The sequence below is a fragment of the Cherax quadricarinatus genome, chromosome 8, assembly GCF_038502225.1.
Source record: "Cherax quadricarinatus isolate ZL_2023a chromosome 8, ASM3850222v1, whole genome shotgun sequence".
Taxonomy (NCBI): Eukaryota; Metazoa; Arthropoda; class Malacostraca; order Decapoda; family Parastacidae; genus Cherax; species Cherax quadricarinatus.
The window spans coordinates 4,878,339-4,893,659 of NC_091299.1; the positions used below are offsets into that span (position 1 = coordinate 4,878,339).

Here is a 15,321-nt window from a genome sequence, read left to right on the forward strand (position 1 = left end):
ACATATCGTGAATACTAAGTGTGAAAGTATGAATGTCTTGAAAGAAATTGAGGTCTTGTATACTGGAAGGTGGTGCATGTGTTATATTGGTCTCAGCAAAGCAACAAACTGTCTCTTAGAAAGAATGACGTGAAGGTAAGAGTTTGTGTAGTGTGTAATTCAGATTGTGACTTCCTGAAAAGACCGACAAGCAAGTCAGTGTAACTAAATAAGGCAGAAAAGTTACCAAGTCTGGTTTTAGAAGAAAATGAAGAAAGGTGCCCTGCTTATTGTCCTTGGGCTAAGGGAGAAAGCCCTATTGTACTATAAAACAGTGTGCACACAGGAAATTGAGCCTACACAAGTGTGTTTGTGTATTTCTGGATGTTTCAGTCAGTTTGAATGTGGAGTCAGCTGCATAATATTAAGTTCAGTAGGGAAAGTGTATTATTGAGCCACAGTCATCCACCTATACCGAGAAGGATCACACCAACCTTCTCCATACATCTGAAGATCAATATCACCTACCAGAATTATAGGCAAGAAAAATTATTCTACATAATTTTCACATGTTGTATTTTATTAATGTACACTTTGGTACATTCAACTATTTATGGTATGGTGTGGTTAACTATATATCTAATGGATCAGAAAACTAAATTTTTTTTTGTTTAGGTCTCAAGGATGTAACCCTATTTTTCTGTGTTCTTCAGGAGTGTAACAAGCAAATTAATTGGAACTCTACACCATTTACTCCTTTCTCTAATCTTGTTCCTAAATTTTAAGTCATTGACTATTTTTTTTTATTTTTTTTATTATCACACTGGCCGATTCCCACCAAGGTAGGGTGGCCCGAAAAAGAAAAACTTTCACCATCATTCACTCCATCACTGTCTTGCCAGAAGGGTGCTTTACACTACAGTTTTTAAACTGCAACATTAACACCCCACCTACAGAGTGCAGGCACTGTACTTCCCATCTCCAGGACTCAAGTCCGGCCTGCCGGTTTCCCTGAACCCCTTCATAAATGTTACTTTGCTCACACTCCAACAGCATGTCAAGTATTAAAAACCATTTGTCTCCATTCACTCCTATCAAACACGCTCACGCATGCCTGCTGGAAGTCCAAGCCCCTCGCACACAAAACCTCCTTTACCCCCTCCCTCCAACCTTTCGTAGGCCGACCCCTACCCCGCCTTCCTTCCACTACAGACTGATACACTCTTGAAGTCACTCTGTTTCGCTCCATTCTCTCTACATGTCCGAACCACCTCAACAACCCTTCCTCAGCCCTCTGGACAACAGTTTTGGTAATCCCGCACCTCCTCCTAACTTCCAAACTACGAATTCTCTGCATTATATTCACACCACACATTGCCCTCAGACATGATATCTCCACTGCCTCCAGCCTTCTCCTCGCTGCAACATTCATCACCCATGCTTCACACCCATATAAGAGCGTTGGTAAAACTATACTCTCATACATTCCCCTCTTTGCCTCCAAGGACAAAGTTCTTTGTCTCCACAGACTCCTAAGTGCACCACTCACCCATTTCCCCTCATCAATTCTATGATTCACTTCATCTTTCATAGACCCATCCGCTGACACGTCCACTCCCAAATATCTGAATACATTCACCTCCTCCATACTCTCTCCCTCCAATCTGATATCCAATCTTTCATCACCTAATCTTTTTGTTATCCTCATAACCTTACTCTTTCCTGTATTCACTTTTAATTTTCTTCTTTTGCACACCCTACCAAATTCATCCACCAATCTCTGCAACTTCTCTTCAGAATCTCCCAAGAGCACAGTGTCATCAGCAAAGAGCAACTGTGACAACTCCCACTTTATGTGTGATTCTTTATCTTTTAACTCCACGCCTCTTGCCAAGACCCACGCATTTACTTCTCTTACAACCCCATCTATAAATATATTAAACAACCACGGTGACATCACACATCCTTGTCTAAGGCCTACTTTTACTGGGAAATAATTTCCCTCTTTCCTACATACTCTAACTTGAGCCTCACTATCCTCGTAAAAACTCTTCACTGCTTTCAGTAACCTACCTCCTACACCATACACCTGCAACATCTGCCACATTGCCCCCCTATCCACCCTGTCATATGCCTTTTCCAAATCCATAAATGCCACAAAGACCTCTTTAGCCTTATCTAAATACTGTTCACTTATATGTTTCACTGTAAACACCTGGTCCACACACCCCCTACCTTTCCTAAAGCCTCCTTGTTCATCTGCTATCCTATTCTCTGTCTTACTCTTAATTCTTTCAATAATAACTCTACCATACACTTTACCAGGTATACTCAACAGACTTATCCCCCTATAATTTTTGCACTCTCTTTTGTCCCCTTTGCCTTTATACAAAGGAACTATGCATGCTCTCTGCCAATCCCTAGGTACCTTACCCTCTTCCATACATTTATTAAATAATTGCACCAACCACTCTAAAACTATATCCCCACCTGCTTTTAACATTTCTATCTTTATCCCATCAATCCCGGCTGCCTTACCCCCATTCATTTTACCTACTGCCTCACGAACTTCCCCCACACTCACAACTGGCTCTTCCTCACTCCTACAAGATGTTATTCCTCCTTGCCCTATACACGAAATCACAGCTTCCCTATCTTCATCAACATTTAACAATTCCTCAAAATATTCCCTCCATCTTCCCAATACCTCTAACTCTCCATTTAATAACTCTCCTCTCCTATTTTTAACTGACAAATCCATTTGTTCTCTAGGCTTCCTTAACTTGTTAATCTCACTCCAAAACTTTTTCTTATTTTCTTATTTTCATTGACTATCTTTAATTAACTATTATGACATCATATTGTTATTGCTTTGCATCCCACTGTATCATGTATCCATTCCACTATTAATTTTGACTTTTACATAAATATTACCAACAAATTCTGTTTGCTTGTAAACTGTAACCAGAACTTATAAACTAAGCAGTGAGGTTTATTTTTGTAAAAGTTTAGGTCTTCTTTCCTAGGATGTGAACCACAGTTTTTCCTAACTACTAGGTACAATGTCTAGGTTAACAGGAGTGGCAACTGAGGCTACATGATATGTTACTGTATATATAATGCTCTTGTGTACCCACATTATTTATTGTATTCCAGAACTGGGCTACAGGATAGAGAAGCCTTAGAATATGCAATAAGTAAGAGTCCTAGTGATGTGCAGGAAACTTACTTGGAGTTGCTCAATATTGAGGTAACTATTTTTTAGATAGTATACAGTACAGTACGTACTGTACTATATACTGGTAATTTTGTTTCAATCATGAAAATTTTGTAGCTTTTTCTACATGAGATATAATTTTGTACTTCAGTATATTTTATAAGCTCCAGAAAGCTAGATCATACGATGATGTGTAATTTCTTATACTGTACTAGTGTTATTATTAGTACAGGTCGGCCATCACTAATCTGGCAATTAGTAATCCGATTCCATCAGTAATCAGGCACTAATTTTGGCTAGTGTAATTTCAAATTTCCAGGGTCACCACACCAACGTGCTGCTACTGTTTGGTGGTGCTACTTGCTGCATAAGTCATTCCAATTTATTTTTCTCCATTTATTGTTATAACCTGCTCACTTTTAGCCCTAGCCATGGTTCCAACAAATAAATGTTTCTTGTTGTGTAAAGCACATACACCGTACATTTTAAGGTGGCTTTGAAGCCACTGTCAGTTGCTATGAGTCACCTCACTCAGATAAGCTGTGTCCACTAAATTTGGGCCTACATATGAGAGAATAGGTCTGTGTGGTAAGTGTGCACTATATAAAAAAATATCCTGCAGCATGCAGTGCATAATGAGAAAAAACTGCGACCATTTTTATAGCGTAAAACAGCAACTGTGCTGTATTTACATGTGTTTTCTATGGTTTTATTCTTGTTTTTCTAGTCTCATTTGATAGAATGGAAGACATATTACAGACATAGATACGATTTTGATTCAAATTGAGCTCAAAGTATCGGAAATGTTCAATTTTTGCTGATGTTCAAGAGTAAACAAATGATGTCACCATTCAATGCATGTCCAACTGGCCATGCATCGAATGCAGTCACGAATGGCTTGACATTATTTATACAATTATTACAATAATGCAGTAGTTAACATAACATGTGTGAATAAAAATTCAAAATGGAAAGCAAGCATAATATAAGAGGGTCCTGGAGATGTGACTAATGAACAGAGAAAATGTTATTTTAGTGCCAGGAATGTCTGCATTGTTTATTCTGGACCCTATTTTAAAATTGGCATCTCTTGAAATTTGTGTGAAATTGGCCAAATTACCGATTTCTGACCACTTTATTTGGTAGTTGAAATAGGTAAATGGGCAGTTTTGTGTACTCAGTTAACAGAATAGAAGGAATACTAGCAAAATAGCTATGAGTTTGGTAGACTGGAACAATGGAATGTGCCAAAAATAGGGCATACAGTGGGTGAAATTGCCAATGCATAAATATTGCTGTTGGGGTAAGTGTATTCTAACCTAACCACTCTGTAATCTGGCAAAATTACTAATCCGGCACCCTACAGGTCCCAATGGTGCTGGATTAGTGATGGTCATCCTGTACTAAAGATTTTTATTACAGTTGTAAATAAATAATGTACCGTACATACAGTAAGGAAAAAGATAATTTTTATTTTGAAAAATAGTTGAAGAATGTAGTTTGCACAGTTTTTTCTTCTTTTTATCACCCATACATACCTTTATAACATCAAATGTCATTTTATAATGGCTGTCTAACTCAGATGCCATGTTCAGTGGTTGGATCCATGTTCATTATGAAGTCACAAGCATCTACTTTCTCAATTGATGTTGATAGTTCATCCAATCCTAGGTAGTAGGTTGGTGGACAGCAACTGCCCAGAGAGGTACTACCGTCCTCCCAAGTGAGTATAAAATGGAAACCTGTAATTGTTTTACATGATGGAAGGATTGCTGGTGTCATTTTTCTATCTCATACACATGCAAGGTTTCAAGTACATCTTGCTACTTCTGCTCGCACTTAGGTCACACTACACATGCATGTACAACCATATATATACACACCCCTCTGGGTTTTCTTCTATTTTCTTACTAGTTCTTGTTTATTTCTTATCTCCATGGGAAAGTGGAACAGAATTCTTCCTCCATAAGCCATGCGTGCTGTAAGAGGTGACTAAAATCCTGGGAGCAATGGACTAGTAACCCCTTCTCCTGTATATATTACTAAATTTAAAAGGAGGAACTTTTGTTTTGTCTTTTGAGCCATTCCGCCTCAGTGGGATACGGCCAGTGCATTGAAAGAAAAAAGTTCATCCAATGTGAATTCTTTTGAGGGCGCAGCATTATCTTCTTGATTTTCCTCTTGTGTCTTTGTATAAACATTGCTGATGCATGTCCAAAAGTGTTGCATCATCAAGGTTATTGGAATACGAGTCAAAGCATTGATGCACATTTTCACAATCCAAAGCCTCTAATATGAGATGATCTTTTCCAAACTGCACAATGTTTTCACAAACAGTTTCAATATGGGATTCCACACTGGCAGAATCATTGGAACAATTTATTTATTTATTTAAAAATTTGAGCACACATACAGAGGTACAACAAATACAGGTAAGAGCAGTATGCCAAAGCCACTTATACTATGCATAGCATTACGGGCTGGCTTAAAATTAACTTAAGATTAACTAAGCAATGATGAAATCAGTGATAAAACATTAATGTAAACAGGTTACTATAAAGCACAAGTGAGTATTACAAAGACAGGTCATATGGTTGTATGCATTGTTGTACATTCAGTAGAATGGAGTATTCTGTTAGGTAGTGTATTTAAAAAATAATAAAGTTAGATTGGGTTTTAGGTTTAACATTTATGTGATATAATTGTGAGAAACATTTAAGATATACAATTTATAAGGTTCAGTTATTCAGTATTTATTTGGTTTTGGGTGAGTAAGTGATCTTTGAGAAGAGACTTGAATTTATAAACAGGTAGTGTTTCTTTTATATTTACAGGTAATGAATTCCAGATTTTAGGGCCTTTTATGTGCATTGAGTTTTTACATAGTGTGAGATGGACACGAGGAACATCAAAGAGTGATCTGTGCCTTGTGTTATGGTCATGTGTTCTGTTGAGGTTGGCAAGGAGATGTTTGAGGGGAGGGTTAATATCAGAGTTAAGTGTTCTATGTATGTAATAGGTGCAGTAGTAAGTATGGATGTTTTGTATGGTGAGGAGGTTTAGTGTATTGAATATTGGTGGAGTGTGCTGCCTATAGTGAGAATTTGTTATCATTCTAACTGCAGCCTTTTGTTGGGTAATTAGTGGTCTGAGATGGTTACTTGTTGTTGAGCCCCATGCACAAATTCCATAGGTGAGATAGGGGTAAATAAGAGAGTGATATAGGGCCAGGAGGGCTGACTGTGGAGCATAGTACCGTATCTTCGATAGTATGCCTACAGTCTTGGAAATTTTCTTAGAAATTTGTTGTATATGTGTATGAAATTTGAGTCTATTATCAAGGTGGATTCCTAAGAATTTTCCCTCTGTTAGCTTTGTGATAGGTGATCCGTGTGGTAAAAAAACTTGCCAAACAGCTTTTATGTTGCTTGTAGTTACTTCAAGCCATGATTCACTTATGCTTTGAACTGCTTTTCAGATATTGTGACCTTTCTAAAATTTATTTAAACTTTTGGCATTTTCTCTCGTTACTTTTATGGTTTGCGCAAAAGTATGTCTTAACCCTTTCAGGGTCCGTCCCGTAGATCTACGGCTTTACGTTCAGGGTCCAAACCGTAGATCTACGCCATGAGCTCAGCTCACTCTGATAAACTGTGAGTGGTACATTTGGGCCTAGATATGAGAGAATACATCTATGTGGTATGTGTGCACCACATAAAACAGATCCTGCAGCACACTGTGTATAATGAGAGAAAAAAAATGAAATCATGATTTTTCGATTAAAACAGCAACTTTGCAGTGTTTTTTCGTATGTTTTTTATAGTTGTATTTGCGATTTCTTGGTCTCATTTGATAGAATGGAAGACATATTACAGAAATAGAGATGATTTTGATTGGTTTTAGCACTGGAAATGGCTTGAAACTGAGCTCAAAATAGCAGAAATGTTAAATTTTTGCCGATATTCAAGAGTAAACAAACGACCTCATACATCTAATACACGTCAGCTGGTGGGTCTAATATACATTCACAAATATGGTGATGATATTTATACAATTATTACAGTATTGCATAACAGTAAATCTTCTATTTTTTGGTGTGAATAAAAATTCATTATGTGAATAAAAAATCAAAATGGAATTTATTTGTAAAGCCTCAAAACATAACTAATGAACAGAGGAAATGTTAGTTTAGTGCCAGGAATACCTACATTGTTCATTCTGGACCCTATTTTGAAATTGGAATATTTTGAACTTTGTGTTAAATTGGCCAAATTAACAATTTCCAATCACTTTATTTTGTAGTTGAAACAGTTGACTTGGCGATTTCTTGTGCTCAATCGATAGAATAGAAGTAATACTAGTGAAATAGCTAAGAATTTGGTTGATTGGAATAATGTAATTGGCCTAAAATGGGAGTCAAAGTCGGCAAAATCGCCGATTCATAAATATCGCTGACACATCAAAATTCGCGAGAGCATAATTTCGTCAATTTTCCACCAAATTTCGTACTTTTTGTTTTATTACCTTCACAAAAAGGTTCTCTACGATTTCATAAGAAAAAATAACAAATTTTTTTTTTTGAAAATTCTTGGACACTGGTGCGTGACTCCAGATTTGGGCCTTGGACCCTGAAAGGGTTAAATAAATAGGTCTTAAATGTAGCAATGACACCCTGATCCAGTGGCTGCAATAATGATGATGTGTTCGGTGGCAGGAAAGTTAGTGACATTTTCTTTCAAATCATAGAGAGATGTAGGATGACCTGGTGCATTGTTCAATAACAAAATTTTTAAAATCCATGTCATTATCTTTGCAATAACATTCAGCTGCAGGGCCAAAATAATTTGCAAACCAGTCTTAAGACAATTGTTTTGTTACCTAGGCTTTCTTATTTAACTGCCATATATAAGAGTATTTTTTGAATAGGATTTAAGAGCACTTGGATTTTTCACTCTGTACACCAGCATAAGCTTTAATTTAGTCACTAGATGAATTCCCACCTAATAAAAGCATCAAACGGTCTTTGGAGGCTTTATATCCTGGTTGAAGTGATTCTTTTTCTTCCAGATAAATGGGTGACAGCATCGTCTTCCTAAACAAACCTGTGTCACATATGTACATTAAAAATTTGCTCGTCTTTGTAGCCATTTTCTTCAATAAATTTTTTAGATCATTAGGAAATCTGGCAGCTGCCTCATGTCTGCACTGGCACTTTGATCAGTAATTCGAACATTATGGAGTCCCATACATTTTTTAACCCCTTAACTGTCCAAATGTACATCTATGTTGTTACTGCTAGAGCTCCAAACGTAGATCGTTTTATTCTTCCTGCCTCCAAATTTGGCATGATTGGCCTGAGATGCCTGGTCAGCATAGAATGGGTCTTAATATTCAGTGTGTGCAGTATTAAAAAATCTGGGACTGCTTAGTACCTTGTGGGAGCACCAGTTCAGTTGAGCACCAGCTAGAGCAAACAGCGCAGCAAACACCAGGGATTCACTAATGTCGTGTCATATTAAAACTCTCTCTTTAAGAGGAAAGTGATGTTGACCCCGAGTTTAGTGGCTTTGAGGTGGATGTGGCCACAAGTGGTCAAGGAAATGTCAAAAACCTCGATAATAACCCATGTGCAACATCCTTTCAATTATGGTACCACTGGTAGTGTCATCCTACCAGAATGTCCTATAACCTATGTCCTAAGTAAAGAGAAACAATTCTAGAATGTGTAATACATGTTTGGCAGGCTGGCCGGCCTGCTGGCTGGTCTGCTGGCTGGCCTGCTGGCTGGCTGGTTGGCTGGCCAGCTGGCTGGCTGGTGGCTGGCTGGCGGCTGGCCGGCGGCTGGCCGGCCAGCTGGCTGGCCGACTGATTGGCTGTCTCAATCTCCGTCTGTCTGTATCTATCTCTGTCTCACATGTACATATAAATACAATTATACATAGTGTAAATTACTTAGGATAACCCATAAAATCCAGACAAAGTGCTATACTGTGCATGTAAATATAATGCATAGTAAGCATGACTGGCAAGTAATATGCATTTTCACTTGTTCAGGAATTAGACATGACTACTCTGCATCTCTGCATTGTGTGTAATACCTGTTGGTTCACGAGTTGCTCTCTCTGAGACAGAAAGAGAGACAAGCAGAGAGACAGGAGACAAGCAGAGAGACAGAAAGAGATAAGCAAAGAGACAGAAAGATAAACAAAAGACAGATAAACAGAGAGCTAGATAGACACAGACAGATAGGTGGACAGACAGATGGACAGACAGACAGACAGACATGTTTATGTGTAACAGTGAAAACAAATAAAGCCAAGGCAGTGCACGCTCATCAAATGTCACTCCACTGCTGCATTGTCACACCATGCTGGCTGATTGGCTGTTTGGCTGGCTTGCTGGCTGTCTGTATCTCCATCTCTCTGTACTCACCTAATTGTGGTTGCAGGGGTCGAGACTCAGCTCCTGGCCCCGCCTCTTCACCGAGTGCTACTAGGTCCTCTTTGTCCCTGCTCCACAAGCTTTACCATACCTCATCTTAAAGCTATGTATGGTTCCTGCTTCCACTACCTCACTTGCTAGGCTATTCCACCTCCTGACTACTCTATGACTGAAGAAATTCTTCCTAACATCCCTTTGACTCATCTGGGTCTTCAACTTCTAGTTGTGGCCCCTTGTTTCTGTGTCCCATCTCTGGAATAACCTGTCTGTCCACCTTGTCTATTCCACGCAGTATTTTGTATGTCGTTATCATGTCTCCCCTAACCCTCCTGTCCTCCAGTGTCGTCAGGCCGATTTCCCTTAACCTTTCTTTGTAGGACATTCCCCTTAGCTCTGGAACTAACCTTGTCGCAAACCTTTGCACCTTCTGTAATTTCTTGACGTGCTTGATCAAGTGTAGGTTCCAAACAGGTGCTGCATACACCAGTATGGGCCTGATGTACACGGTGTACTCTGTCTTGAATGATTCCTTACTAAGGTATTGGAATGCTATTCTTAGGTTTGCCAGGCACCTATATGCTGCAGCAGTTATCTGGTTGATATGTGCTTCCGTAGGCGTACTCGGTGTTATACTTGCCCCAAGATCTTTCTCCTTGAGCAAGGTTTGCAGTCTTTGGCCACCTTGCCTGTACTCCGTCTGCAGTCTTCTTTGCCCTTCCCCGATCTTCATGACTTTGCATTTGGCGGGGTTAAATTCGAGAAGCCAGTTGCTGGACCAGGTGTCCAGCCTGTCCAGGTCTCTTTGAAGTCCTACCTGATCCTCATCTGATTTAATTCTCCTCATTAACTTCACGTCATCTGCGAACAGGGACACTAATGAGTCTAACCTTTCCATCATGTTATTCACATATACCAGAAATAGCACTGGTCCTAGGACTAACCCCTGTGGGCCCCCGCTCATCACAGGTGCCCACTGTGATACCTCATCACGTACCATGACTCGTTGTTGCCTCTCTGTCAGGTATTCTTTGATCCATTGCAGTGCCCTTCCTGTCATATGTGCCTGATCCTCTAGCTTCTGCACTAATCACCTGTGAGGAAGCGTGTCGAAGGCCTTTTTGCAGTCCAAGAAGATGCAATCGACCCACCCCTCTCTCTCGTGTCTTACTTCTGTTACTTTATCATAAAACTCCAGTAGGTTTGTGACACAGGATTTGCCTTCCATAAATCCGTGCTGGTTGGCGTTTATGCCCTTGTTCCGTTACAGGTGCTCCACCACTCTTCTTCTGATAATCTTCTCCATGACTTTTCATACTATACATGTCAGTGACACTGGTCTATAGTTTAGTGCCTCTTTTCTGTCTCCTTTTTTAAATATGGGTACTACATTTGCCATCTTCCATACCTCAGGTAGTTGCCCAGTTTTAAGGGATGTGTTAAAGATTGTGGTTAGTGGCACACACAGCATTTCTGCTCCCTCTCTAAAGACCCACGGGGAGGTGTTTTCTGGTCATATTGCCTTTGAGGTATCAAGGTCCCTTAGCAGCTTCTTCACCTCCTCAGTTGTGTGTTTGTTGTCCAACACTTGTTGGTATATTCCTTGTTGGCATCCCCCTTTGTTCTGTCCACCCAGAGGGCTTCCTGTCTTCACTGTAAATACTTCCTTAAATCTCATGTTGAGCTCCTCACATACCTCTTGATCGCTTCTGGTGAGTTCCCCACCTTCTTTCCTCAGCCTGATCACCTGGTCTTTGACTGTTGTCTTCCTCCTAATATGGCTATACAGCAGTTTCGGGTCAGACTTGGCTTTCGATGCTATGTCGTTTTCGTACTGTCGCTGGGCCTCCCTCCTTATCTGTGCATACTTGTTTCTGGCTCTTCAACTAGTCTCTATTTTCCTGGGTTCTTTGCCTCCTGTACCTTTTCCATTCTCTGGTGCACTTAGTTTTTGCCTCCCTACACCTTCGAGTAAACCAAGGACTCGCTTTGGTCTTCCCATTATTTCTGTTGCCCTAGGGAACAAACCTTTCCTCTGCCTCCCTGCATATTGTTGTTACGTATTCCATCATTTCATTTACTGACTTTCCTGCCAATTCTCTGTCCCACTGAACCTCCTGCAGGAAGTTCCTCATACCTGTGCAGTCCTCCCTTTTATAGTTTGGCTTTTCCCGTCCAACTCCTGTTACCCTCTCCACTTGTAACTTTACTATGTATTCAAGGGGCCTCTCATATGTGATGTCCTCAATGTCTGAACTGCTCAGGGTGAACACAAGGTCCAGTCTTGCTGGTTCATCCTCCCCTCTCTGGTAGTGTCCTTAACATGTTGATGCATGAGGTTTTCCAGTACCACATCCATCATCTTGGCTCTCCATGTTTCGGGACCCCCATGTGTATCTATCTCTGTTTATCTTTGTCTGTCTATCTCTGTCTGTCTGTATCTCACAAGTACACATAAATACAATTATACTTCTCACAATTATATCACATAAATGTTAAACCTAAAACCCAATCTAACTTTATTATTTTTTAAATACACTACCTAACAGAATACTCCATTCTACTGAATTTATAACAATGACCTGTCTTTGTAATACTCACTTGTGCTTTATAGTAGTCAGTATGTTTTTCACTGATTTCATCATTTCTTAGTTAATCTTAAGTTAATTTTAAGCCAGCCCGTAATGCTATGCATAGTATAAGTGGCTTTGGCATGCTGCTCTTATCTGTATTTTTTTTTTTTGTACCTCTGTAAGTGTGCTCAAATTATAAATAAATAAATAAATAAATAAATACATAGTGTAAATTACCTAGGATAACCCAAAAAATCCAGACAAAGTGCTTTTGATGTTGTTATCATTGGGAAAAGATTCTCTGTCATTTCGTAAGAAAAGATAATTTTTTTATTTTAAATTCTTCGACACTGAGAGCAAGTTTGTGAGCAGGGGTCTCAACAGTCAAAGGGTTAAAGAGTAATGAAATAGCAGCTGAAAGAACATGAGCTGCTAGCTTGTACAATAATGGTAGGACTTTAGACAGATTCCCTGATTTATTTTTAAGTGACTTGATAATCGAGGTGACTTCCATGGGCTCGGTAGGTGCAAGATAGGAGGAGGTTGGGAAATTCCCATTTAAGTCACATGCTATTGTCTAGAAAAATGTACATAGTATTTATAGGTCCCAGCAATGTTTTGAACGTGCGGGAGTAAGATGAGTGTCACTTGACTGCTGACAGTGCATCACAAGAGTGACATCTGATGATCATGCACTGCCTTGGCTTTGTTTTCACTGTTGCACATAAACATGTCTGTCTATCTATCTAGCTGTTTATCTCTGTCTCTGCTTATCTGTCTTTGTCTCTCTGTCTGCTTCTCTCTCTTTCTGTCTTTCTGATTCCTGAACAAGTGAAAATGCATATTACTTGCCAGTCATGCTTATTATGCATTATATCTACAAGCATTTGACAATTTAGCCAATTTCACACAAATTAAAAAGGATGTCAGTTTCAAAATAGGGTCCAGAATGAACAATGCAGACATTCCTGGCACTAAAATAACATTTTCTCTGTTATCAGTCATGTCTCCAGGCCCCTCTTAGGTATATTACTCTTGCTTTCTATTTTGAATTTTTATTCACACAAAAATTAGTTTTAATGATATGCAGACTAGTGCATTATTGTAATACTGTAATTGTATAAATACTGTCAATCCATTTGTGACTGCATGTTAGAATGGCTAGTTGGACACTTATTGGACAATGATGTCATTTGTTTACTCTTGAACTTCGGCAAACATCGAATATTTCTGCTACTTTGAGCACAATTTCAAGGTCCTTTTCATCGTGAAACCAATCAAAATCATCTCTATTTCTGTAATATGTTTTCCATTCTATCAAATGAGACCAAGAAAACAAGAATACAACCATAAATACTATACGAAAATGCACCTCAAAGTCGATGTTTTAATCCAAAAACATGGATAATTTTTTTTCTCATGCACTGTGTGCTGCAGGATGTTGTTTTTTATACTGCACACACTGACCACACAGACCCATTCTCTTATATGTGGGCCTACCAGCTTTCTCCCGCTTGATTTGAAGCAGCTAGAATTTTGGAGTATAAATGTCGAAGAGGTATGGGGTAGGTTTAAAAATGTAGTGTTAGAGTGTTCAGCAGAAGTTTGTGGTTACAGGAAAGTGGGTGCGGGAGGGAAGAGGAGCGATTGGTGGAATGATGATGTGAAGAGAGTAGCATATGAGAAGTTAGCATATGAGAAGTTTTTACAAAGTAGAAGTGATGCAAGGAGGGAAGAGTATATGGAGAAAAAGAGAGAGGTTAAGAGAGTGGTGAAGCAATGTAAAAAGAGAGCAAATGAGAGAGTGGGTGAGATGTTATCAACAAATTTTGTTGAAAATAAGAAAAAGTTTTGGAGTGAGATGAACAAGTTAAGAAAGCCTAGAGAACAAATGGATTTGTCAGTTAAAAATAGGAGAGGAGAGTTATTAAATGGAGAGTTAGAGGTATTGGGAAGATGGAGGGAATATTTTGAGGAATTGTTAAATGTTGATGAAGATAGGGAAGCTGTGATTTCGTGTATAGGGCAAGGAGGAACAACATCTTGTAGGAGTGAGGAAGAGCCAGTTGTGAGTGTGGGGGAAGTTCGTGAGGCAGTAGGTAAAATGAAAGGGGGTAAGGCAGCCGGGATTGATGGGATAAAGATAGAAATGTTAAAAGCAGGTGGGGATATAGTTTTGGAGTGGTTGGTGCAATTATTTAATAAATGTATGGAAGAGGGTAAGGTACCTAGGGATTGGCAGAGAGCATGCATAGTTCCTTTGTATAAAGGCAAAGGGGATAAAAGAGAGTGCAAAAATTATAGGGGGATAAGTCTGTTGAGTATACCTGGCAAAGTGTATGGTAGAGTTATTATTGAAAGAATTAAGAGTAAGACGGAGAATAGGATAGCAGATGAACAAGGAGGCTTTAGGAAAGGTAGGGGGTGTGTGGACCAGGTGTTTACAGTGAAACATATAAGTGAATAGTATTTAGATAAGGCTAAAGAGGTCTTTGTGGCATTTATGGATTTGGAAAAGGCGTATGACAGGGTGGATAGGGGGGCAATGTGGCAGATGTTGCAGGTGTATGGTGTAGGAGGTAGGTTACTGAAAGCAGTGAAGAGTTTTTACGAGGATAGTGAGGCTCAAGTTAGAGTATGTAGGAAAGAGGGAAATTATTTCCCAGTAAAAGTAGGCCTTAGACAAGGATGTGTGATGTCACCGTGGTTGTTTAATATATTTATAGATGGGGTTGTAAGAGAAGTAAATGCGAGGGTCTTGGCAAGAGGCGTGGAGTTAAAAGATAAAGAATCACACATAAAGTGGGAGTTGTCACAGTTGCCCTTTGCTGATGACACTGTGCTCTTGGGAGATTCTGAAGAGAAGTTGCAGAGATTGGTGGATGAATTTGGTAGGGTGTGCAAAAGAAGAAAATTGAAAGTGAATACAGGAAAGAGTAAGGTTATGAGGATAACAAAAAGATTAGGTGATGAAAGATTGGATATCAGATTGGAGGGAGAGAGTATGGAGGAGGTGAATGTATTCAGATATTTGGGAGTGGACGTGTCAGCGGATGGGTTTATGAAAGATGAGGTGAATCATAGAATTGATGAGGGGAAAAGGGTGAGTGGTGC

General features: G+C 39.3%; 1 protein-coding gene across 2 annotated transcripts in view; it reads left to right on the top strand.

Moving 5' to 3' along the window:
* LOC128696318 (mitochondrial inner membrane protease subunit 2) overlaps positions 1–15,321 on the top strand; it is a 111,106-nt gene that overhangs the window by 46,413 nt on the left and 49,372 nt on the right. For both annotated transcript variants that reach the window (XM_070082790.1, XM_070082789.1), the window contains exon 3: positions 3,136–3,229. In XM_070082790.1, the coding sequence (XP_069938891.1) occupies positions 3,136–3,229 (94 nt within the window). The remainder of the gene's footprint in view (positions 1–3,135; positions 3,230–15,321) is intronic.